The sequence below is a fragment of the Leptodactylus fuscus genome, chromosome 5 (genome assembly GCF_031893055.1).
Source record: "Leptodactylus fuscus isolate aLepFus1 chromosome 5, aLepFus1.hap2, whole genome shotgun sequence".
Taxonomy (NCBI): domain Eukaryota; kingdom Metazoa; phylum Chordata; class Amphibia; order Anura; family Leptodactylidae; genus Leptodactylus; species Leptodactylus fuscus.
Genome location: NC_134269.1, coordinates 148,397,170 through 148,423,760, shown reverse-complemented (window position 1 = coordinate 148,423,760; position 26,591 = coordinate 148,397,170). Strand labels below are relative to the sequence as shown.

At 42.3% G+C, this 26,591-nt stretch overlaps 1 protein-coding gene across 1 annotated transcript in view; it reads right to left on the bottom strand.

The window, feature by feature from the left end:
• Window positions 1-25,821, bottom strand: part of NTN4 (netrin 4) — a 95,341-nt gene extending 69,520 nt beyond the window's left edge. The window contains exons 1-2 of the mRNA XM_075274466.1: window positions 25,353-25,821; window positions 13,498-14,027 (exon numbers count right to left, since the gene is read on the bottom strand). Of these exons, the coding sequence (XP_075130567.1) occupies window positions 13,498-14,027; window positions 25,353-25,431 (609 nt within the window). The 5' untranslated portion in view covers window positions 25,432-25,821. The remainder of the gene's footprint in view (window positions 1-13,497; window positions 14,028-25,352) is intronic.
• Between the last annotated feature and the right edge of the window lie 770 nt (window positions 25,822-26,591).

The following is a 26,591-nucleotide window of genomic DNA, read 5'->3' as shown; positions in this document are numbered from 1 at the left end:
GAGCCTCTAATTAGCCCAGTTTGGACCAATTAATTGTGGAGGGAGCCTCTAACCAGCCCAGTTTGGACCAATTAATGGTGGAGGGAGCCTCTAAACAGCCCAGTTTGGGCAAATTCATGGTGGAGGGAGCCTCTAACCAGCCCAGTTTGGACCAATTAATGGTGGAGGGAGCCTCTAACCAGCCCAGTTTGGACCAATTAATGGTGGAGGGAGCCTCTAACCACCCCAGTTTGGACCAATTCATGGTGGAGGGAGCCTCTAACCAGCCCAGTTTGGACCAATTCATGGTGGAGGGAGCCTCTAAAAAACCCAGTTTGGACCAATTCATGGTGGAGGGAGCCTCTAAACAGCCCAGTTTGGGCAAATTCATGGTGGAGGGAGCCTCTAAAAAACCCAGTTTGGACCAATTCATGGTGGAGGGAGCCTCTAACCAGCCCAGTTTGGACCAATTAATGGTGGAGAGAGCCTCTAAACAGCCAAGTTTGGACCAATTCATGGTGGAGGGAGCCTCTAAACAGCCCAGTTTGGGCAAATTCATGGTGGAGGGAGCCTCTAACCAGCCCAGTTTGGACCAATTCATGGTGGAGGGAGCCTCTAACCAGCCCAGTTTGGACCAATTAATGGTGGAGGGAGCCTCTAACCACCCCAGTTTGGACCAATTCATGGTGGAGGGAGCCTCTAAACAGCCAAGTTTGGACCAATTCATGGTGAAGGGAGCCTCTAAAAACCCGTTTGGACCAATTCATGGTGGAGGGAGCCTCTAACCAGCCCAGTTTGGGCAAATTCATGGTGGAGGGAGCCTCTAAACAGCCCAGTTTGGGCAAATTCATGGTGGAGGGAGCCTCTAACCAGCCCAGTTTGGACCAATTAATGGTGGAGGGAGCCTCTAACCAGCCCAGTTTGGACCAATTCATGGTGGAGGGAGCCTCTAAACAGCCCAGTTTGGGCAAATTCATGGTGGAAGGAGCCTCTAACCAGCAGAGTTGTGGGAAAGCAGGGTGGAGGGAGCCTCTAACCAGCAGAGTTGGTGGAAATCAGGGTGGAGGGAGCCTCTAACCAGCAGAGTTGGGGGAAATCATGTTGGAGGGAGCCTAGTATTAGCAGAATTGTGCAACGCTTATGGTGGATGAGTATGAGGATGCGGAGGAATTGGAGAGGTTGAGTACAGACATGGAGTTTCATGTTGGGGTGCTTTACACAGGTGGGCACAAAAATGAAGGCTCTATCCAGTGGTGGTTCATTTTTATCAAAGTGAGCCGGTCGGCACTCTCAGCTGACAGACGGGTGCGCTTGTCAGTGATGATGCCACCGGCTGCACTGAACACCCTCTCAGATAGGACGCTGGCGGCAGGACAGGACAGCACCTCCAAGGCATATAGGGCAAGTTCAAGCCACAGGTCCAACTTCGACACCCAATACGTGTAGGGCGCAGAGGGGTCGGAGAGGACAGGGCTGTGGTCGGAAAGGTATTCCCGCAACATGCGCCTATACTTCTCACGCCTGGTGACACTAGGACCCTCCGTGGCGGCACTTTGGCGAGGGGGTGCCATCAAGGTGTCCCAGACCTTAGACAGTGTGCCCCTCGTTTGTGTGGACCGGTGAGAACTTGGTTGCCTACTGGAGGAACTGCCCTCCCTGCCGCCACTGTCACATGCTGGAAACATCTCCATCATATTCTGCACCAATTGCCTGTGGCAAGCATTGATGCGATTGGCCCTCCCCTCTACCGGAATAAAAGACGAGATGTTGTTTTTATACCGGGGGTCAAGGATAGCAAAGATCCAGTACTGGTTGTCCTCCATGATTTTGACAATACGCTTGTCGGTTGTAAAGCACCCCAACATGAACTCAGCCATGTCTGCCACAGTGTTAGTTGGCATGACTCCTCTGGCCCCACCGGAAAGTTCAATCTCCATTTCCTCCTCATCCTCCATGTCTACCCATCCGCGCTGCAACAATGGGACGATTCGAAGTTGCCCGGAAGCCTCCTGTATCACCATCACATCATCGGACAACTCTTCTTCCTCCTCCTCCTCCTCCTCCTCCTCCATTAAACGCAGTGAAGCGGACAGATGTGTGGACCTACTCTCCAGCTGTGACGGATCGGATGCTATCCCTAACTCCTCTGTGTGATCTGAGTTATCCCTGATGTCAATCAGGGATTCTCTCAGAACACACAAGAGCGGGATTGTAAGGCTCACCATCGCATCCTCAGAGCTCACCCTCCTTGTGGACTCCTCAAAGACCCGTAGGATGTCACAAAGGTCTCTCATCCATGGCCACTCATGGATGTGAAACTGAGGCAGCTGACTTTGTGGCACCCTAGGGTTTTGTAGCTGGTATTCCATCAAAGGTCTCTGCTGCTCAACCACTCTATTCAACATCTGAAACGTTGAGTTCCAGCGTGTGGGGACGTCGCACAAAAGCCGGTGTTGTGGCACATGCAGGCGTTGCTGGAGAGATTTTAAGCTAGCAGCGGCTACTGTCGACTTGCGAAAGTGGGCGCACATGCGCCGCACTTTCACCAGTAGCTCTGGAACATTGGGGTAGCTCTTTAGGAAACGTTGCACCACTAGGTTGAAGACGTGGGCCAGGCATGGAACATGTTGGAGTCCGGCAAGCTCCAGAGCTGCTACCAGGTTCCGGCCGTTATCACAAACGACCATGCCTGGGCCCAGGTGCAGCGGCTCAAACCATATTGCCGTCTCATCGAGGAGGGCATCCCTCACCTCGGAGGCAGTGTGCTGTCTGTCCCCCAAGCTGATCAGCTTCAGCACAGCCTGCTGACGTCTACCAACGCCAGTGCTGCAACGTTTCCAACTCGTAGCTGGGGTCAATCTAACAGCGGAGGAGGAGGCGGTGGCGGAGGAGGAGGCGGTGGCGGAGGAGGAGGCGGTAGAGGAGGAGGAGGAGGGGGGTGTTCTTCTCGTGTCCCTGCCAGGAATGTTAGGCGGGGAGACGAGGTACACCGGGCCAGTTTGGGAAGCAGTCCCAGCCTCAACTACATTCACCCAGTGTGCCGTCAGTGAAATGTAGCGTCCCTGTCCGCATGCACTTGTCCACGCGTCGGTGGTCAAGTGGACCTTTGTGCAAAGCGCGGAACTAAGGGCCCGCCTGATGTTGAGTGACACGTGCTGGTGCAAGGCGGGGACGGCACACCGGGAGAAGTAGTGACGGCTAGGGACGGCATAGCGAGGTGCCGCAGTTGCCATCAGGTCCAGGAAGGCGGGAGTTTCAACAAGCCGGAACGCCAACATCTCCTGGGCCAGCAGTTTAGCGATGTTGGCGTTCAAGGCTTGCGCGTGTGGGTGGTTAGCAGTGTATTTCTGCCGCCGCTCCAATGTCTGAGAGATGGTGGGTTGTTGTAAAGAAACGCCTGATGGTGCCTTTGATGGTGCAGGAGAAGGAGATAAGACAGGACCAGGGGAGGATGAGGTAGAAGTCAACAAAGTGGCGGAGGCAGATGAAGTGGTGTCCTGGCTCGTCCTCTGGAGTGCATCGCCAGCACAGTCAGCAGTGGCAGTGGCAGAGGCAGAGGCAGAGGCAGTGGCAGTGGCGTGAACGGCAGGCGGCCTTTGTCCTGCCGTTGCTGCCTGCCACTGATTCCAGTGCTTGGATTCCAAATGACGGCGCATTGAAGTGGTGGACAGGTTGCTCTTCTCAGAGCCCCTAATCAATTTCGAGAGGCAAATTGTGCAGACAACACTATATCTGTCCTCGGCGCATTCCTTGAAAAAACTCCACACCTTCGAGAAACGTGCCCTCGAGGTGGGAGTTTTTCGGGGCTGGGTACGAACTGGAACATCTTGGGAGATTCCGGGTGTGGCCTGGCTTCGCCTAAGCTGCTGACCTCTGTCTCTGCCTCTAGCTACCCTTTTTGGTGCTGCACCTGCCTCAACATCCACACTACTTTCCCCGCTTGACATCCCCCCTGTCCAGGTCGGGTCAGTGTCCTCATCATCCACCACTTCCTCTTCCAACTCCTGTCTCATCTCCTCCTCCCGCACAATGCGCCAGTCAACTGGATGCCCTGACGGCAACTGCGTCACATCATCGTCGATGAGGGTGGGTTGCTGGTCATCCACCACCAAATCGAACGGAGATGGAGGAGACTCTAGTGTTTGAGCATCTGGACACAGATGCTCCTCTGTTAGGTTCGTGGAATCGTGACGTGGAGAGGCAGGTTGAGGGACAATGAAAGGAGCGGAGAACAGCTCTGGGGAGCAGGGACAGTTTGGGTTATTGTTCTGTAAAGCTTCGGAATTTTGGGAGGAAGGAAGACAAGACTGTTGGGTAATAGGAGGAGAGGAGGCAGAGTCTGACTGGCTGCTGGACAATGTGCTGTAAGCGTTCTCTGACAGCCATTGCAAGACCTGTTCCTGGTTCTCGGGCCTACTAAGGTTTGTACCCTGCAGTTTAGTTAATGTGGCAAGCAACCCTGGCACTGTGGAGTGGCGCAATGCTTGCTGCCCCACAGGAGTAGGCACGGGACGCCCTGTGGCTTCACTGCTACCTTGCTCCCCAGAACCATTCCCCCGACCTCGCCCACGGCCTCGTCCACGTCCCTTTCCGGGAGCCTTGCGCATTTTGAATTCCTAGTTAGAAATTGGCACTGTATACCAGTAGTAAAAATTGTGGGTGCACGTAACCCCAATATATTCTTTGAATTCCCAGTCAGACACTGGCACTATATGGCAGTAGCAAGAAATGAGGGTATTTGTATTCCCAATATACTCTTTGAATTCCCAGTCAGACAATGGCACTGTATACCAGTAGTAAAAATTGTGGGTGCACGTAACCCCAATATATTCTTTGAATTCCCAGTCAGACACTGGCACTATATGGCAGTAGCAAGAAATGAGGGTATTTGTATTCCCAATATACTCTTTGAATTCCCAGTCAGACAATGGCACTGTATACCAGTAGTAAAAATTGTGGGTGCACGTAACCCCAATATATTCTTTGAATTACCAGTCAGAAACTGGCACTATATGGTAGTAGCAAGAAATGAGGGTATTTATAACCCCAATATATTCTTTGAATTCCCAGTCAGACAATGGCACTGTATACCAGTAGTAAAAATTGTGGGTGCACGTAACCCCAATATATTCTTTGAATTACCAGTCAGAAACTGGCACTATATGGCAGTAGCAAGAAATGAGGGTATTTGTATTCCCAATATACTCTTTGAATTCCCAGTCAGACAATGGCACTGTATACCAGTAGTAAAAATTGTGGGTGCACGTAACCCCAATATATTCTTTGAATTACCAGTTAGAAACTGGCACTATATGGCAGTAGCAAGAAATGAGGGTATTTATAACCCCAATATATTCTTTGAATTCCCAGTCAGACAATGGCACTGTATACCAGTAGTAAAAATTGTGGGTGCACGTAACCCCAATATATTCTTTGAATTCCCAGTCAGAAACTGGCACTATATGGCAGTAGCAAGAAATGAGGGTATTTGTATTCCCAATATACTCTTTGAATTCCCAGTCAGACAATGGCACTGTATACCAGTAGTAAAAATTGTGGGTGCACGTAACCCCAATATATTCTTTGAATTACCAGTCAGAAACTGGCACTATATGGCAGTAGCAAGAAATGAGGGTATTTATAACCCCAATATATTCTTTGAATTCCCAGTCAGACAATGGCACTGTATACCAGTAGTAAAAATTGTGGGTGCACGTAACCCCAATATATTCTTTGAATTACCAGTCAGAAACTGGCACTATATGGCAGTAGCAAGAAATGAGGGTATTTGTATTCCCAATATACTCTTTGAATTCCCAGTCAGACAATGGCACTGTATACCAGTAGTAAAAATTGTGGGTGCACGTAACCCCAATATATTCTTTGAATTACCAGTCAGAAACTGGCACTATATGGCAGTAGCAAGAAATGAGGGTATTTATAACCCCAATATATTCTTTGAATTCCCAGTCAGACAATGGCACTGTATACCAGTAGTAAAAATTGTGGGTGCACGTAACCCCAATATATTCTTTGAATTCCCAGTCAGAAACTGGCACTATATGGCAGTAGCAAGAAATGAGGGTATTTGTATTCCCAATATACTCTTTGAATTCCCAGTCAGACAATGGCACTGTATACCAGTAGTAAAAATTGTGGGTGCACGTAACCCCAATATATTCTTTGAATTACCAGTCAGAAACTGGCACTATATGGCAGTAGCAAGAAATGAGGGTATTTATAACCCCAATATATTCTTTGAATTCCCAGTCAGACAATGGCACTGTATACCAGTAGTAAAAATTGTGGGTGCACGTAACCCCAATATATTCTTTGAATTCCCAGTCAGAAACTGGCACTATATGGCAGTAGCAAGAAATGAGGGTATTTGTATTCCCAATATATTCTTTGAATTCCCAGTCAGACAATGGCACTGTATACCAGTAGTAAAAATTGTGGGTGCACGTAACCCCAATATATTCTTTGAATTACCAGTCAGAAACTGGCACTATATGGCAGTAGCAAGAAATGAGGGTATTTATAACCCCAATATATTCTTTGAATTCCCAGTCAGACAATGGCACTGTATACCAGTAGTAAAAATTGTGGGTGCACGTAACCCCAATATATTCTTTGAATTCCCAGTCAGACACTGGCACTATATGGCAGTAGCAAGAAATGAGGGTATTTGTATTCCCAATATACTCTTTGAATTCCCAGTCAGACAATGGCACTGTATACCAGTAGTAAAAATTGTGGGTGCACGTAACCCCAATATATTCTTTGAATTACCAGTCAGAAACTGGCACTATATGGCAGTAGCAAGAAATGAGGGTATTTATAACCCCAATATATTCTTTGAATTCCCAGTCAGACAATGGCACTGTATACCAGTAGTAAAAATTGTGGGTGTATATAGCCCCAATTCTATTGCTAGGGGACTTGCAGGGTATTTCTGGGGTGAAGGTGGGGGGGCACACCGTTGGAACGGGTATCGGGGTATATATCGGGTATACGGGAATACACTGACAGTGTATTCCATTCAGGATCCTGGGAAAGCTGGGTTGCGGCGATTGAGCCCGTCAGTGCCACGTTACACTGACAAGCTTCTCCCTGGAATTTAGCTCTTACAAGAGCTGTTGGTTGTCTTCTCCTTCCTATCCTAGCCTGTCCCTGCCTACCCAGAATCTAAGCCCTAGCTAGCTGGACGGAAACCTCCGTCCTCGGTGAATTGCAAGCTCAGAATGACGCGAAGCTGGGCGGCGCTGTTCTTTTAAATTAGAGGTCACATGTTTTCGGCAGCCAATGGGTTTTGCCTACTTTTTTCAACGTCACCGGTGTCGTAGTTCCTGTCCCACCTACCCTGCGCTGTTATTGGAGCAAAAAAGGCGCCAGGGAAGGTGGGAGGGGAATCGAGTAATGGCGCACTTTACCACGCGGTGTTCGATTCGATTCGAACATGCCGAACAGCCTAATATCCGATCGAACATGAGTTCGATAGAACACTGTTCGCTCATCTCTAATCAGAAGCTATGCTGAAAATTCAGTATGACGTATTTGTGTAACATGAGGGTAGCAGTTTGTGCATCCAGCAGAAACAAATAACAAATGATGTAATCCTTATTTCATATATAGACTTCCTTAACACTAAGGGCTAGTTCACACGAGGTTCCGCGTGAACATTCCATTGCGGCTTTCTGCTCCGGATTAGGCCCAAATGAATGGGCCTGGCCCGGAGGATGGTGTCACGAGGCGGACGCCGCGGCTGAATCAGCTGTGGAATCTGCCTGAAGAAAGGGCAGCTCGCTTGGCTGGCTCCCAGTGATTTCAATGGGAGGCGGCAGGATTTTGACATGGATTCTGCGGCAAAATCTTGACCATTTTGCTCTGTGTGAACTAGCCCTAAAGGCTCAACTTGCAGCACTTTTATTCATACAGTTGTCAGATTATGTCTATTAATAAAACGAAGCATCAGGGCTTACAGGTACAATATCCACAGGTTTCTATGGGGTACTAGTGTGTTCAAGCAGAGTTCTAGTCAACACAGCTTCATTTTCACAGGCCAAGTGCCTGTCCGCAGCTCAGTGCCCATTCAAGTAAAAAGGGCTGAGCTGCAATAATAAATGCAGTATGTTTGGTGCTATGCTTGGTAAGCAATGAAAAGGCTGCAGTTCTCACCTAAACAATGCATCCACTTCAAACAACTGATAGGTTGAGGTACGAGGTGTCACACCTCCATTGATCTGATATTGATGACCTATCCCAAGAACAAGTGATGACGTGGATTTTGCAAAATTCCAATGTGGTTAAAACCACCCTAAACTGATGACCGACTAGCTGCTGGGAAGTCTACAGTGGCTACTCTGCCGCAAGTAATTCTCATGTGAATTTAGCCTGAAGTTAAGGGGGGATTACAGGTAAAAAAAAAAAATTTTAAAAAAAGGTTTGTGCTATTAATGGGTTAATAAGTACACCCAAATACCTTTCAGTGTTTTGAGTGATTTTTGGCTTTCTCTGGGACCACTTGGCATCTTCTGGATTTGTAAACATGGATAGCTCCCTGTTCTTTTATCCTACAACTACCATGATGCATTGCACTTCACTCACACTACCTCCCCCTCTCACTCCCTTCCTCTCCCTCTCCTTCAAGCCCCCACCCTCTTTCCCTAGCTAGCCCACCAATTACTAGCCTTTCCTAACTAACTCAGCCCACCCATCATACTTACCTGTCTTCCTGCATGGATCTTCTGGGTACGGGAGATCATGTCTTACTACAGGGCCAGCTCCTTCTCCTCTTGCCATCTACCATTCTCTGTGCAATATAGGCAGGAGGTAGGCAGGCAAACAGGTAAGTATAATGGGAGGGGGGGAGTTTGTATTGGTGAAGTTCCGTTTCCAGAAATGGGGAAACGGAACGTCACTGGAAAATCTAAAATTCTGCTGGCGGCGGTCACATGACCGCCCCAGCAATCTAAGTAAATATACATTTTTTTGTAAAATAAGTAGGTTAGAAGTTAGGCAGGGGGAGGGTGTTTAGCATATTGTAGAAATATGATTTTATCCTGGACAGCCTCTTCAATGCCTCTAAAGGTATAGGTATGCAAACATACAGTTGGATCTTTCAGAAAAGAGAAAGGTACCAAAAGCTGTATGATACACTGCTACAATCACATCCCATTTTTAGGCTAAGGCCACACACTGATGAAACGCAGTGTTTTTGGCTGCAATGAAAAATAAAACGCTGAGTTTCACAATACCGGAAAAGTGAATTTGATTTTGGTTAATCTTATGAACACATTATGGGGCAAAAAAGAGCTGCCGAAAAGTCGCTTTTTAAAACCACGTATGTTTTTGAGAAATGCAGGGTGATAATTTTAACTGCAAAATCACAAGTGTTTTCCCTATAATGTTAATAAGACTAAAAAAAAGCTAGAAAAACACAAAAAATCTCAATAAAAATTGCTGCCGAAAAAAATTGCAATGTGTCTTCATTGTGATTTTTTTTCTGAAGCCTTTTTAGCTGCGTTTGGCTATGTGGGTCCTGATCTAGTTTTTTTTTTTTGTGACTACTCTGCATATTTTTCAAACCTGCAGGAAAGGCACAAACCAGATGTGATCTTAGTGACATCTTAGCCAGGTGATCATTACCTTCATAGGAGTCAGCAGCAGCTCTTATGTTAGACATTTAGCCACTATTCACAATCTACAGCAAAGAAAAGTAAAGTAGGGTAGTAGCGTCTCTCTGCCCAAAACCCATGAGCAGCACTTGTTTAAAACTCAAATTGTCCTAATGTACTCCACTCCCAAGAGCAAAAGATATCACAGGAATGTTATACTGTAATGTTCAGGGAAATGTTAATTTATCCATTTTGATAACGTATCAGAGGAATACGGAGAGACCAAATGTTCTCAGCATTTGTACATTGTGTAAACTACAGGAAAATACAAATTCCTGGACATTTGGACGCCTTGTCAGACATACACGGTTTTGCTGCTATTTTAAGAGCACTGGCAGTTCCTATCTGTACAAATGGATCTCAGAATAATGATAATATTTTTATTTTTAAATTACCTAAGTACCTTATTGCATATTCACTAAGACAAACATTCTACCTTCCTTAGAGTCACACAGAGCAAAATAGCATTTTATGTGGCGCTGAATTTATAGCACTGAAAAAAAGCCTCCCATTGATTTCAATAGGTTCTGCTAGCTTTTTTTTTCCACTAGTGGAAAAAAAGCTAGCAGAACCCATTGAAATTAATGGGAGGCTTTTGTCTTCAGCGCTGAAAATTCAGCGCCATTTTCCTCCATGTGAATGGACCCTTACACAGAGTATAGTGTAATTCAGTTTCTGGCCACCTGAATAGCCTAATTTGAGAGGTGCCCACTATTCATTCCTAGCAGAAAATATTGTAGAATATGCAATATGCATATAATATACAATCAAGCATATGGCCCCTTCACTGTAACGCTCATATCAAAAAAAGACAGTGTGAGCTATACAGCTCCCAACATGTATATAATGTCGCGAGCTACAGTCCTGTGAAAAAACAGCTGATTGTTAGGGGTCCTGAGAGTCAGACCCCCTTGACCTATTGTAAGACTAGTAAAAAACCAGTAGATAATCCCTCTAATACTTACATACACAGCATGTATGTGCAGTTCAACATAAGATAAAACATATACTTGGCCACTGCACACATTCAGTACATACATACCATAACAACGAGCACACATACATCACTATTTACATGCACCGTACGTCATCCAGTAACTAGTGAACCATGACACTGAATGGTTTCTACGTATGGCTGACCTATAAGGTTCTAGAGTTTATTCACAGACTTTTTGCTACAGATTTCACCAAACTGTTGGGTTTTATTTGCAATTTTACCTTTCTTCTTGCATTTTCACAAAATTGTGGCAAGAAATCTCAAACTGTAAATAGGATTAAAATCAAAATGTAAAACTTGTAGTGCAAGTCATTTTACACGGCAGGTTTTAGCTGCAGCACGTGAATAACGCTTCAGTGGCTATCGTGCTACAATTACTACCTAACAAGTGTCCATATGTCACATATGTATGCTGTCCACATTTTACATAGATTGCATACATATCTATTCATTTCAATGCCTTCACTCAGACGTCTGTTTTTTCCCACAAAAACAGAAAACAAAAAACAGAAAATGGAGATGATATCCAAGTATCATCAATTTTTCACATAAGATAATAAGATAATAAATTATCTCAATACTTAATAAGCATGTGCAATTATGCAGAAAGAAAATGTTTTAGGCAGAATTTATGAAGTATAAACCTTGTGGTCAAGTAACTTGATGTAAATTTTTCTGCTCATTTCTCAGTCTGGGCACCATTTACACTTAAACCAAAATCAAATATAAATTGGAAAACCGAAAAAAAACAGTATCTGCCTATACGTCTAAGCATTAAAATGAAGGCATCTGAAGAATTTACTGAGAAATGTACAATAATATTTTCACTCACAATAACAAGCACAAGCTCTATGTGCTTCCAAGCACAACCCTACATCAAATCTAGGAAAGGTATACACATTGCAGATTCAGAGTGGTTGAGATTTCTTTGGATTTCGGGTGACAGTGGTTCCATGTTATTTTTGGGTGCGCTGTGTATGCATTTCAGAACTCCGAAAAATCTCCTATCACCATCACAGACAGTGGGTTGTAGCCTCCAGCAGCTCTTTCTGACTTATATTTGTAATGATTTGCTATATCTATAATATTTGTACAATGATTTTTCTTTATTCCTCAATTTTTCATATTTTTGGTCTTAAAACTGAAAATGGAGTTTGGCTGCAGCAGAAACAAAGCATCAAAAAACCCTGCATTTTACATTACCTGCAAAGTGCATGGGATTCTGGATAATCCCATCCATATGTTGCAGAAAAATATCTGAAGAAAAGTTGCATTCTCAAAAACACTTGCATTTTTGAAAATCGCAGCATGTCAATTATACTTACGGAAAAGCTGGCGATTTCTGTATAAATCCACTTTTAGGCTGGGGTCACACATGGCTTCATTTGCCCACAGTGTAAAAAAACACCACGTTTTACAGACAGAGAAAAGTCCAAGCTGTGGACACACGGCGATTTCCAAAACTGCAGAAGTTTTGGAAATCACAGCATGTCAATTCTACCTATGGAAACGCCAGCGGTTTCCCCATAATTACCATGGAAACAGAAAGTCCATAGAGGAAACCTCTGCAAACTTTCTGTCTAAAGCACTACAGGAAGAACCGTGATAAGTGGGTTTTTTCCCGCAACATTTCTTTGCTGTGGGACGCCACATAGGCCCTACATCGTGAGATGCTGCAAAAAAAAAAAAAAAAAAAAAAAAGCTGCAGAAAAAAAACACAGTGGAAATGCATTGCAGTTTCTCACGCCGCGCCTTCTACAGAAAGTCTGCAGAGTTTTCCTCTGCAAACTTTCTGCTTCAATACTTATATGGTAAACGCCAGCATTTCTGCAGGTATAATTGATGTGCTGCAATTTTCAAAAACGCCAGCAAAAACACTGTGGTTTAGCAATGTGGGGCTTCAGCCTAAAGGAGTGAAGTTAAAAAAAAATTATGCAAAAAAAAAAAAGCAACAGAAACGCACTGGTTTTTTTTACACAGCATTTTTCATTGTGTTTTTCTTTGTGTCTTTCTTTAAAATATTAAATCTATAGGGGAAAGCATGAGCATTTCCGCAAGTAAAACACAGATTTTCCGCAGTTTTTTTCTTCACAGTGTGAGGATGGGATTAGCCATTCACTTTGCTGGTACTGTAAAATGCTTTTTTTCTGCTGCATTTCCGCAACAGGAAAAATGCTAAGTTTCCGCAACTTGGGGCCTTATCCTAAGTCCGGTTGCAGACGTGCGCTGCCTGTGCTTCCGCGGCTCCTTTCATTAAATTAATAAGAGCTACGGAAGCAAGGGCCACAAAAAGAATAGGAATAAGACCTGTTCTATATTTCGCGGCCCCGCCTCGCTGTTAGCCCACACATAGGACTGTGAAATACAACGATAGCACACTGAACACAGCCACAGTCATCCTCAACGTGTTTTTTTTTAGTCAATTTCAGGAGTGGCTTGAAAGTGGGAAATACATAGGAAACCACAACGGTTTTGGAAATCGCAGCGTATCCACTGTGCGTATTTTTCCACAAAGTGGGAATGGGATTCGCTAGTCATTTTGTTCACCTGGCCTCACAGTGTAAACCCAGCCAAACAGAATTGTATTTACTGAAGATAATTATCACTTCAGATGCTGGTTAGGGTACACTCGAAAGATATTCATCATACTAAACAGTACATACCTGTACACTCCCATTTAATACACATGCGGTCCAGATATTAGTGGCCACAAACGGATGTGGTCAGGATGCACAGGACCTTATCAGGACCCTTACTCCTCGCATTCGATCAAAGTACAAACATAAAAGCACATAAGACCAACTCAAAAATAGTTTTGTCATATATGTTTGATAAACCACATACCTCTCCTCCACTACACGGAAATGCTTGTGAGTATCGAGAAGTGCAGAGAGCACCTTTTACGACAACATCATCCTCCAGCTGAAAACTTTCTGTGCAGTTGGTGGAAAAGTATTTATATGGAAGCCAACTGAGGCCAAAATCCTTGGAAGCCTCTAGAATCATGGCTGCAGGTCTGGGGGACTTAAACACCATGATCAAATGAGTAAAGTAAAATGTAGTTTCTAAATTCAACTGTATAATCTCCCTCTGAATATCCCGGGCTGACTGCCACCATGTGCGTGGAAGTTTGAATGTTGAGTCTGCCATCGCAGAAGCTGGATGTGATAGCCGGTGAGCTGCTGCATTGCATTTTTCGCACTTTGGTTCCTTGCAGGTTTGGTCTGAATATTCAGTATAAGTGCAATACAGTTCTGTGCTGTTAGAGCCGCAAACTGTGTCTGTCCATAAACTCCGACCAATTGCTAAATTGCCCATCCTAGGATTACAAGCTCTGTCTCGCTGAGCTGCTATTGTTGCCATTGTGTTAATCCCTGGAATAAGAAAAACAACAGATAAAGGTGTGATTTACAGAGATCAGTGAATTGCATCATTTTACTCAAAATTAAATGGAACATTCTCACCACATGTAAATAATTATATATATATATATATATATATATATATATATATATATATATGTATAGATATCATATCAATGGATCATGAACACAGCATACCTATTGTCTATCAAAAAACCATAATAACAATTTTATTTTTGTCTATTCCCATTTTCCAACACCCACAATTTCATTATTTTTTTGTTAACGGAATTATGCTGGGACTTATATTTTGTAGGAAGACCTAACATCTTTATCAATGTCACTTATAGCTTTTTATAGCATTTTTCAGTGGCCGACAGACAAGAAATGGCAATTCTAGCAGAAGTTTCTATATTTTTATATTCTATATTTTTCTATATTTTTAAGCATGTGGGTAAAATAATATTACAGTTTTTTTGCTTGGGTCCTTATAGATGCAGCAATACCCAACAATATGTATGTTATGTATTTCTGAAACATATTGGAATGAGGAGGATTAATGTGGTACTATGATTCTAGCAGGTTTTTTAAAAACTTTATTCATTTATTTTTTTTATGCACAATTTTTTTTGTCCCCATGGTGGATATCAATTTGTGAGCTTCTGATCATTTTAACAATTAATTGCTGTACCTATGTACCTACCAGTACAACCTAGCAGGATAATAGCCAGCCATGTAAAGGAATTGGACCCCAGCAAATCTTGTTCACAGGGGTTCTAATGCCTCTAGGAGGAATCCTCTTCCCTCCAAAACCCCTTAGGGAGCCTTCACACAGAGTATACGCTCTGCTCATTCTGAACGTAAAAGTCGTTCAGAATGAGCGCGTAAAAACCAGCTCCCATTGATTTCTATGGGTGCTGGCATATTGTGGCTCCCCATTGAAATCAATGGGAGGCTTTTTTCCCTATTGCTTTCAATGTGATACACGCGTATGCTGGCATCCATTCAAGTCAATGGGAGCTGGTTTTTACGCACTCATTCTGAACGACTTTTACGTTCAGAATGAGCGGAGCGTATACTCCATGTGAAGGCTCCCTTAGATGCCTCTGTCACTATTGACCTTGGCATCTAAGGGATTAAATGCCCAGCAGTTTGCTAATGGGTTAATCTGTATCCACAAAGGAACTGACTTATAAAATAAACTTGGTTAGGAGGAATGATGATACAACAATAGCCTGCAACATAACCTATTAAAACTGTGCTTCTATGCTAAGGTGTACTTATAAAGCATAAATGGAGATCCCAGCTTTCACCTTCTCTGTCAGTCACTGCTATGAAGACAATCAGAATTATTTCCCCAAGAAAAAATTCTATTTGTGATAGATTTTGCAGAATATGTAAGTGATTACAGCATAGATTGGCATACTTTACTGTACTGCTTATTGGGACAATTAGCCCAATAACTATCACAATAATTGCTTATCAAATCCTTTTGGCATTCTCATATTTAGTGCTATAAATTTGCATTAAAGCATGCTTAGCTTTTTCTAGACCAATGAAAATTACTAATATTGATCAAAAATGCAAACATCTATCTGGGTTCAAAAATGGCAGGCATTTACACGAGTAAAAAAACAGATGTGTAATAGCACCCTTCGGCTCGGTTCGGGGAGTCCATTTTCGCAGCAGCACTTTTTTCTCCGCATTTTTCATGCGGAAACCACACGGACCCCATTATAGTCTGTGGGGTTCGCGAGTTTCACATGCAAGCTACACTTATTGTTGAGGATCCTAAATGATGGAGCCCTATCTTTTAACCTAAACTGGAGTATGCAATGCATTCAGAATTACAGATTTTATTTGCAGATTCAGAGAATGCACCAGGTGTATATTTGCACCTAAACATTCAAATATATTGCTCTGACACCAGCATAAAAAAGTATAGGGCTAGCGAAAGAACTAGAAATAGCATATGACTAACTGTATGATCAGCAGCAGCCTGACCTGTGAGTCACATGCATCACCTAAAGAGTCAAAGCCCCTTCAGCGTTTTCTCTCCACAGGATTACTCTTGTCCATCTGTTATTTGGGAACTGCAACAATAATTGCACATAAGACACCAGAGGTTTGTGCCATACTTATTATTATTTACCCCAGAAAGCTGGTGTAAATAGTGCTATAAATCTAGGCCAGCTATGAGCTAGTGTAGATTTCACTCCATGCGAATAACCCAATGGATTTATAAAGAAGTGTGTACTCTGTCATAGATGAGGCACACGTAGGGGATATGAAGACTGCCATTAAAAACGCCAGTCTTCATAAATCTCCCCCATTGTCCTCAATTGCTTTTGATCTTTAGATAATTACTAAATCCTATGTCTGATGATTATTACAATTTAAGTCAATTACAATTCTGACAGTCCTGATTAAGTAATCCCTGGCAAATCCTAAATCCGTTATAATCCTTGACTTCAGACGTCATTTCTTTATCTTCAAAGTTTTGAAATGTAATTTACTGTCAATGTAAGCCTGTCTGATTTACATTGACTTTACAGATTGTTTTAAAAATAGACTTGTAGGTGCTGCACATTTCTGAAACAGTTATGAAGAAATTCTAATTTACTCTACTAACAAGCAGATTTCTGGAGATGTACATGATGACTTGCCATTAAAATGAGATGTGTAGAATATTATGCATGTAATACAATATTCTTAAAGAGGCTCTATCATTGGGAAAAGTTATTTATAACTAAGCACATCCTTGCATAGCCTATAGAAAGGCTATTCCACACATACCTTTAGTATGCAAATTGCCTCAGTAGTTTTTGAATGAGACCATTTTTATTCATTTGCTAATTAGCCTCCATTGTGCACTCTGGAAGTGTCTGTGAGCATTGTCTGCTACTCTCTATGTATTTGGGAACAGGGAGAGGAGTCGTCAGAACAGCAGCCTATCTGCTCTCACACACATAGCAGAGAATTGGAGAAAAGAAGAGAGAGACACCGAGTGCTCTAAGCGTAGTAAAACCGTGACACTTTTCAAAAATTATATAGGTAAAGTAGTGGACCAGTTGGCCTCTCACCTGGTGAGGTTGTGAATAGTCACAACCCCAATGTAGGCTTGTTAATCAACAATCCAGGTGGGAGTGGCAGCAGAACAAACTGTACACCGGAGGCCCGGAGAGAAAATGTGTTTGGTTCTCAACACTTACACATAGCAGAGAATAGCAGAGTGTGCTTGCTGAGACTTCCAATGCACGGTGGAGACTAATTAGCATGTAGATAAAAACGGACTGATTCAAAAACTGCTGGGGCGACTTACATACAAAAGGTAGGTGTGAAATAGCCTTTCTAAAGCCTATGCAAGTATGTGCTTATCTAAAAATGACTTTTCCCAATGATAGAGCCCCTTTAAAATTCAACTAAGAGAGTTCTTGTATCTTAAAACTATCAAACCATAAATAAATGTAAATATTGACTGGTTTCTGTAAACCTCAGGGGTTAGAATATGGACATTTACAATGATCCAGTCTTACTGAGGTCTAAGTCTGCCTAATCACAGTGTCATCTTGTAAAGTCAAGTACAAATCTATTTTCAAAAATCGTGTTTCTGCCGCACCACTGTCCACTCCACTGACTTTTGTGGGAAGTAAGGCACAGAACGAGAGATTTAGCACATCTTTGGTGCAAGAAAGGGTCATCCACCAAGGAAAACCATAAATTCCCCCCAATATGATTATTTGCAGTCCAATGATGCACCCCTTCTCAAAGTCTGTCAACTGAGCAAAATGCATTTGGGTGCACTATACAGGCATGTCTAGTAGTCAACAATCTGTTAGCAAGAGATATACCACCCAGAAGTAGCCTCTGAGAGCCTTCCTACAGAACAGCAGGTTAAGCACTTTTAGGGTAAGTTCACACAGGGTTCTTTGCATCTGAACCTGAGACGCTTCAGGTTCTAATCCAAAAACCAGGTAGCCACGACTGAATGGGCCTAGTCCGGAGGAGGTTTTTTTTTTTTTTTAGGCCGAATCGCGAGGCCTGAAGAATGAACATCTTGCTTCTTTTTTCTGGGAGCCAGAAGAAACGGCTCCTGGAGAAAAGACCTGAGCAGCTCTCATTGATTTCAATGGGAGCCATCTTTTTGGTCAGGGTTTGGAGGAGATTACAGCCTCAAAACCCTGACCAAAAAACTCAGTGTGAACTTACCCTTATGCCCTCCAGTGTCCAATCAGACCACATCTATGTTAGACATAGCTTCATACAAAGTTTTGCAGAAATCCAACATTTCAATCTGGGTGTATATTTTTTTGCAATGAGTATTTGTTTACCTCCAAGATCCTTGGATAACTTGAAACCTTCATTGCAAGGAGCCCAAAAGAATTTCAACTATTGCTTCTTGCTGTCTATGTTGACAGAACAAAATTCAGCACAATAGATGCTTCAATTTGTTATTATAAGAAAATATCAGTTTTCTCTCCTACCATCTAGCTACACGACTATTGTAAAACAGCTCGCATTTCATAACACTGAATTTTTATTATGATCTGCTTAAAACTTTATTTAGTGTCTTTTCTCATAAGTAAAGGGAAAGAGATCCCAAGAGGTAAAACTGGAAACCTCAGTGTATAACTAATGAACAGATCAAAGGGCCTGATGAATGAAGAATAACGTCTAGAACACTAAGCTGTACATGAATGTCTGCAGAGATGTTTGTGTTCATTCCCAAAACACCAGCTTAAAAAACAGCCTGTATTTTATTAATGTTGGTAGACATATTATCTTTAGTGAATCTATAGCTTTTAGCCTGTAAACAAATCTACTAGGACATTTGGTCAACCAAACTCTCAAAATAAATTATTTTATGTTTTGTTTTTTTTATTTAGTGTATATATTATAAAGCAAACATATCAGGCCACACAGGTTAAAATACAATTATTTGCACTTCTTTTTGAGAATAATTTAGTGCAAATGAAGACATACAAATACCCTCTATTTTAAAGAGTATATGTCACTTATAAAATGTTAGTTTAATTCATTACAATTAAAGGGGTTGTCTAGAACTACAAAGTTAATGGTCCAGCCTTTAATATCAGATTGGTAAAAGTGAAATATCTGTACTTTGATAACGGCTGTGCCTGATATTGCAGCTCAGTGTTATACACTTGAATGGGCCTGAAGTTTTCTAAGTCTAGTAAGAGTTACAGCCACTACCAAAAGTACAGAGATGTACCTTGAGAACAACGAAGGCACTAAAGACCTTCAATCAGTGGACTGAATCAAGTGCCAAGGGTGAGTATCCCAAAAGTCTGACATCCTAAGGAACAAAAATATTTTTTTAACTTCTGGAAAACCTCTTAAAGTATGTGGATAAAATGAGTTTATAATATTTTATATGCTGTAGACATATTATGGTAGAGTCCCGGGAGCAAATATTGTAAAATAGCTGGATCTGGCTGATAACAGTGAGCAGTAGAACCAGCTATTTAAATCCGATACAGACCTGAGAGATAGGCTCAGACATCCAAACACCTTCACCAGTGTCAGCCGCAAGGCCAGATGGACTTGTGCTGAATTTAAAGTCCAAGTTATCACCAAATCAGAAACCAAACCAGAACCAACAACAAACTTACAAGGCAAATCGGAAACAGGAGAGAGAATGTCTAAGCCAATAACCTGTTCCATAGGAAATCAAAAGGCAAGCGGTTATCCAGTAGCAAGCCAAAGATCAGTTCGAAGAGGTCACGTCAGATCAAGAATCATGAGACAAGTGGTTTTTCAGTATCTGGTCAAAGGTCAGTATAAAGTTATGCAGCACAAACAATGAATGCCACACTAGGTGCAAGCAATTGCAGGCATCTGGCAGAGGAGGAAAGGGGTTTACAAATATGCCTGTTCAACTGCTAATTGGATAAGCCTAAGAGAACTCTGACATATGATATATGACCAAGCTCTCCCTATCCATTGGTTTCATGCTCCAGGCATATGACTGTTGAGGAGGGGTGGTGTGATACCTTTAGTACATTTTTATTCTATATACCTGGGATTTATATTTTTAGTGCATATCAATAAAGACTTTATGATTTTATTATCTCGGCCATCTGTTGTGTCGGTGAATACTAATCCAAGTACAGTCGTAAGGTCTACCAGATACAACGAGGGTTAAACCAAACAAGAACTGAAAAAGTTCATAATCAATTGGACTAGAATAAACCAAAAACAAACTACACTACTGCCCAAGTGATGACTGATCCTTTGTATAAGTCATCAATATCATTTTAAAAAAGAGAAAAACCCAGCACTGTAGGAGTTGAAACAGTTTTGCCTGAAAGAATGGGCAAGATACAAGTGTCTAGATATATATAGCTAATGGAGATATATGCCAATAGATTTGTGTATGTAATTGCAGCTAAAGGTGGCTCTACAGTATTATTTATACCCCCTGCAATCTACCGTATATACTCGAGTATGAGCTGACCCTAATATAAGCCGAGACCCCTTAATTTTACCACAATTAACTGGGAAAACGTATTGACTCGAGTATAAGCCGAGGGGGGGGGGTTATTCAGTAGCTGCTGTAAAATTTCAAAAATTAAAATGGTCAGAGTTTTTGGGTGCTGGGGAGGGGGTGTTTTGGTTTTCTGTCTGCCCCTTCTCTGAGCTTGAGGACTGGGTTTTTTTCCCCCCACTTGGAATTCAGCCTGGCTGAATATAGGGTATCAGCAGTGCTCCTATTAACCCCTTCCCGACGGAAAAGGAGCACTGCAGATACCCTATATTCAGTAGACCGGGCACTTTCAGACACAGGGATACCTAATATGTATGTATTTCTACTTTTATATGTATTCTAGGGAAAGGAGTGATTTAAAACTTTTATTTATTTTATTATTATATTTTTTAAAGCTTCTTTTTTTCACTATTTTATGGGAGATTCTATACATTACTATTGTAGCTGGTCATAGACCCCCACCCCAAAAAAAAAAATATATATTTTTTTATCTTTTTTTTGCTTGACTCAAGTATAAGCCGAGGGGGGCTTTTTCAGCACAAAAACTGTGCTGAAAAACTCGGCTTATACTCTAGTATATACGGTAATCGTATTGAAGTGCACAGGGTTTTTATTTCTCATAAATATTGTTTATCTCCAACTGAGAAAATGATAAGTATATTAATGTACTGTATATTAATGTAACTCAAACTGTACCACCAAAAAATCCCTTTTGATTACAAGTTATAATGCAAAAAACCCATGAAAAATACCAAGTAAGTGGCTCCGTTGGCATCCACTGTATGAAAGGCGAATCAGTCTCAATTCCATTTTTCAGCTTGGAATACAATGGAACATTAAAAAAAGGAATTCATAACACGGATGTAAAGCCTAAAATGTAATATAAAAAGTCATTCCGATATAAAAGGATGGAGCTCCTCTGCAAGTGAAATAATGTATCACTAAAGATTATTTGGTTCACACGTGAAAAAACATAAGTATGTTAAAGGTACTTTACAAAACATATCCAGCCAAATAGGCTTGGGGTTATAATTAAAGGGACCTGGAAAGCCCAATGACATACATCATATCAACGGTGCTGTCACCCTGAGCATTTTGGTGTTTTGTTTATCCATATTCGTTCAGCCATATCAAAACTATGAGCCCTATTAGCAAATGACAGTATCCTAGCCAAGTGGGCAGTAACATTGTGGTTTCCCTGAGGGTGGAGTCTCTGTGTACAGTGCTGCCCCCACTTGGCTAATATACCCCAATCTGTATCAACCTTAAAAGGGCTTATATCTTTGGAATGGATGAATGTATTTGGATAAATAATACAACAAAACGCATAGGAAGACAGCACCTATCAGATAAGCTATATTTTTGGGCTTTTCAAATTTAGTGACAGGTTCACTTTAACCCCTTCCAGCTATTTTTCGATTTTAGATTTTGTCTCTCTGCCTTTTCAACCCCATAACTTAGTTATTTTCCATTCACAGAGCCATATAAGGGCTTAATGTTTGCGGAACAAATTGTACTTTATACTGGTACTATGCCTGTAGTATGTACTGAGAAGCTGGGAAAACTCAGAATGAGGTGGATTGGAGAAAAACTGCATTTGTTCAACTTTTTACAGACTTTGTTTTTACGGTGTTCACTGTGCAGCCAATTTGACATGTCACCTGTACTCTATGGGAAAATACAATTCCAGGGATATCAATTATACATAGGTGGGGTTTTTTGTTTGTTTTTTTGACAATTGAACCCCTTAAAAAAATCCAAAACTTTGAAAAAAAATATTGAAGTTGCCATATTCTGACACGCATAACTTTTTTATATTTCCATGTACGGGGATGCATAAGGAGTCTTTTTTTGTGGGACTAAATGTACTTTTTAGTTATACAGTTTTGGAGACTGTCTGATGTATTGATGGTGAAAAAACGGCAGTCTGGCTCTTTTGATTTTTCTCCCCCCATTACAGCATTTACTGCATGTTAAAATTATTTTTACATATTTGTAGACCGGGCGTTTTGAGACGTAAGGATGTATGTCTTTATGTTTGTATTTGTCTATTTACTTTTTATTTCAAATGTAGGAAAGGGGGGGCGTGATTTGAATATTTTAACTATTTTAGTTGTTCCAGCCCTCCAGGGGGCTAGAACCTGCAATCCTTTGATTGCAGGTCCCATAGACTGCAATACAACTGTATTGCGGTCTATAGGACTTTCGTTATATAGCTATTGAGGCTGATCATAGACAAGACTCAATAGCTATATTTCTATGGCAAGCTTGAGAGCCTTCAGAAGACCTCTGGATGTAATAGTAACAGGACAGCCAACCTGCACCAAAAAATTTAAAGGGGTGGTGGGGAACGGCCCTGGGGGGCAATCACTGTGGGGGTGATCGTGGACATTAGCTCTAGGTCTCTGCTGTACAATACTGGTAGGTATGGAGGCCGCTCTTCAGCAAACGGCCGCCATCTTTAAAGATCCTACATCTGCCGTAATAGTAAAATGGATGCTGGGAAGGGATTAAAGGGTTTATGCATGTTTAGAAAACATGACTGCTTTCTTCTGTCTGATCACATGGCCATGCTGCAGCTCAATTCCATTTATTTCAATGGGACTGAACAGTAACGTTGCCATGTGACCAACGGATATGATGTCACTTCTTGAGAACTAATAAGCAGCCAGGTTTTCTAATCCTGGACAACCCCGTTAAACACAAAGTTTTGAGACATCCACTAAACAGTCCCTGGATAAAAAAGCTCCAGTAAGAGACATGCACTCATAGGTTATGGATTTTTCTCGGGGGAACCCTAGGTCAATGTCCATGAATAGCTACCATCAGGAACAGATGATGTGTAGGCAGGCTGAACAATAGTAGCACAGACCAAAATGAAAGAGAAAAGCATAGTCAGGTACAGAGTTAAAGAAGAAAGAGAACACAGACAAGGTCAGAAACCGAGAGATATACAGTAAAAGAACAAAGAACAAACACCTTTGCAGTGTCCAACACCAGTGGAACCTATTGTTCACATGAAATAATCAAAAGGGGGCACAAATAGACAGGAAAGTCTAGCTGTAGGCACTATGTGAAACTCCCAACACTGACCCTATTATAGGCAACAAGGACTCTGTTTTTGTACAGAAAGTGGTTGCACAAGGACAAATATATGTTTAGCTGATACATAGCAACATGCTTCTATAATAGCTACGTATTCATCTGTATAGTAAAACTGTTTGTATGTTTTCAGTCTACATCAGATAACTACAAATGGAAATGTCATCACAGCAATTGTGTGAGGCTTGGCTGACATTCAATGGTCCTCAAGCACAGGACCTGGCAGACCGCATCCCCTCTCTTCCAGTCAGATTCTCAGGATGCAGAGACTCAAAAATGCCAGTAGGTATTCCTGGTCATGAGATAGGGCCGTGTTCTCAGTTCGGTATACTTCCAGAAAAGCCATGTATCAAACATGAGAGTAAAGAAAGTGTTAAATCGGGGAACTGTATGAGTAACAATTATAAACTGAGAATGTGTTCAGCTATTCAACATTATGTAATGCATGTCCTAACTAAGCAAGCAGCATCCGCACAAACACAATACTGTATGAGGCTTATGTCTTAGTCATACACTATAAAACTATGCTACAAAAAAAATAAGCTTTTAACCATATCTAGCAGCATTTAGCACCAATTGCCATCTGTTCCTGAGAAATCCAGGCTGTTAGTACATATGTAGAGTGTCATCTAACTATGGGGCTAAACCACTGGCATGGCTAATTGGTCTATATAGAATTATGAGGGTACATAGTCACATAATATCTTACCATATCAGGGAGATTCCTAATAGAGCATTATTCCTTATTCATGGCTGAAATTCAGTATGATATATATATATATATATATATATATATATATATATATATATATATATACATACACTATAATAGTAAGAGACTTTTATACCCCCCATGGTTCCTCCTGGCTAGTCATCCGTGCCAAGGAGAACTACAAGATACATGCTCTACTATAAACAAAAGTCATGACTCTAGTAATGTGTACAAAGGCACCTGACTGTCCCCTAGCAGCATCTGATCCTTTGTGGCTGTAATTGATCTACCTATGGCAGTAATATTTAGGATAAAATTAATGCAGGTTTCTACTAGACTAAGGCTACATGGTGGCTAGATGGCAATGCAAATTTGCTCCCAATAGTGAATGTGGTTGTGCTGCGACCGATAAGTGGGTGTGAAACAAGAGCGTCATCAGAAAACTGAACCTGATGGATTTCAACGCAACCATATTCATGGTGTAACATTTGCTATCTTAATGTCATGTGGCCACAAGCCACCATGTAACCCTTAATGGCAAAATTATTTGGAAAAAAACATTTCCGCACGAAACCCTATGGGGGAATTCCTCAAAACTAGTAGGGTTGCTGTGTGACTTTGGATGTAACCAAAACACTGGTGTGTGGCATTGCCTTCTATGCAGATCATGAAAGTGAATGTAGTCCTGTTGTGACCTGATGGTTGCACAATAACTAAACCTGATGTATTTCTGGGATTGCGACCATGTTTTTATTCTCTACAACCTTTGGCTGTGCAGCCTGTGTCATCCTAACCTTAGAAAAAATGTCCAGGACTTGTCCATCCCAACCAAATCCCTGCTACTTTTGGAAGACCCCTGGAAAAGCTGCAGCCTGCCAGGTGACTTGAGAAGCTGCTCACTTTCCCTTGCACCATTTCCTTCTCAGTGCCATGAGTCGTATACATATTATGGACAGCTATAAGGTGCAATAGTGTAATAATACTGAAGTACGAATAGTATAAGGAGAAGACCAACCTGTAGCCAGTGCAGTAGCTGCGAAGAGAGTCACCAGTGAGAGAAGAGCCTCCATGGTCAGTGATACACAGGACAGCATGTGAGAGGATACATAGGCTATACTACTCTGTAGTCCTCTCAGTGCTATATACCAATCCGCAGGTGTCGTGCTATTACATGCACACGGTGCCCATCACCCTATACGTGTTTCCTGACAGAAGTGGCAGTGCTACATGACAAGCATGGCATTCACGTCTTGTGGTGGTCACCTCACCTCCAGTGAGGTAGTAATGTGACATGCCATGTTCTCCTGCTGGCACCTGACTGGCAGCTCTACAGTCTCCTGGCGCTTCCCTCGTGTAGCCGACAAGTCCAGGCTGCAGTCTGTCTCGCAGATATTATTGTGTCTTCTCTCCCTCAGATAACAGTGTGGGATGTTTAATGCTGCTGGAAATAAGTGGAGGAGTTAGAGCAAGCTTCTCTGCCACACTGTGTATAGTGCTGGGCCCGCCTGGTTCCCGCCCTCGGCCTCCATGTTCCCGCCCTCGGCCGTCCTTCCTCAGGGCTCAGCAGCTCCTGCACCTCGCACACATTCCTCTCATGCACTGTCTGTCTAATCCAGACTTGCTCGGTGTTTTAGGGGAGAAATCCATCCTGGTCCTGACAGAATTTCGCTTCCTCCCACACACAGTTGCCCATGCCTCAGTGCCATACTTCCTCTTTTTCTTTGGCCGCCTGCCCTCATGACATAGTTAAGTGAATTACTCAGTCATGCATGCGCCATGACAGCGACATTCTTGGATGAGGGACATTTTTGGAACATTAGTCATTAAAACTTGTACACTGAGAAATGTTTGGTGCATGAGTTTTCAGTTTACTGTAAAAATCAACACAGGCAAGCATGGCAGCCTGGAAACAAAGTGTTCTCCATTCTACACACCTTTCTCATACCTCCTAACCTTCCCGGATTCTGCAGTACAGTACCGGATTGTGGGTTGTGTCCCATCGGTGGGAGATATGTCCCGGATTCAATAGCGAATGAAGAAGAGCTATCCGCGGACAACTCTTGCTTCTCCGCTACGCTTCCCGTGCACTCAGATCCCAGGTTTTTGTAGGCACGATCAGATGACGTTACTCAAATCGCGCCTACAGCTCCTAGAACGCTCCGGGAGAAGAGACTGCCAACACAACGGCAGGGCAGCGAGGAGAGGTGAATATCAGTGTTTTATATGTTAAACTGTGGGGGCAAATTGAGGGGGA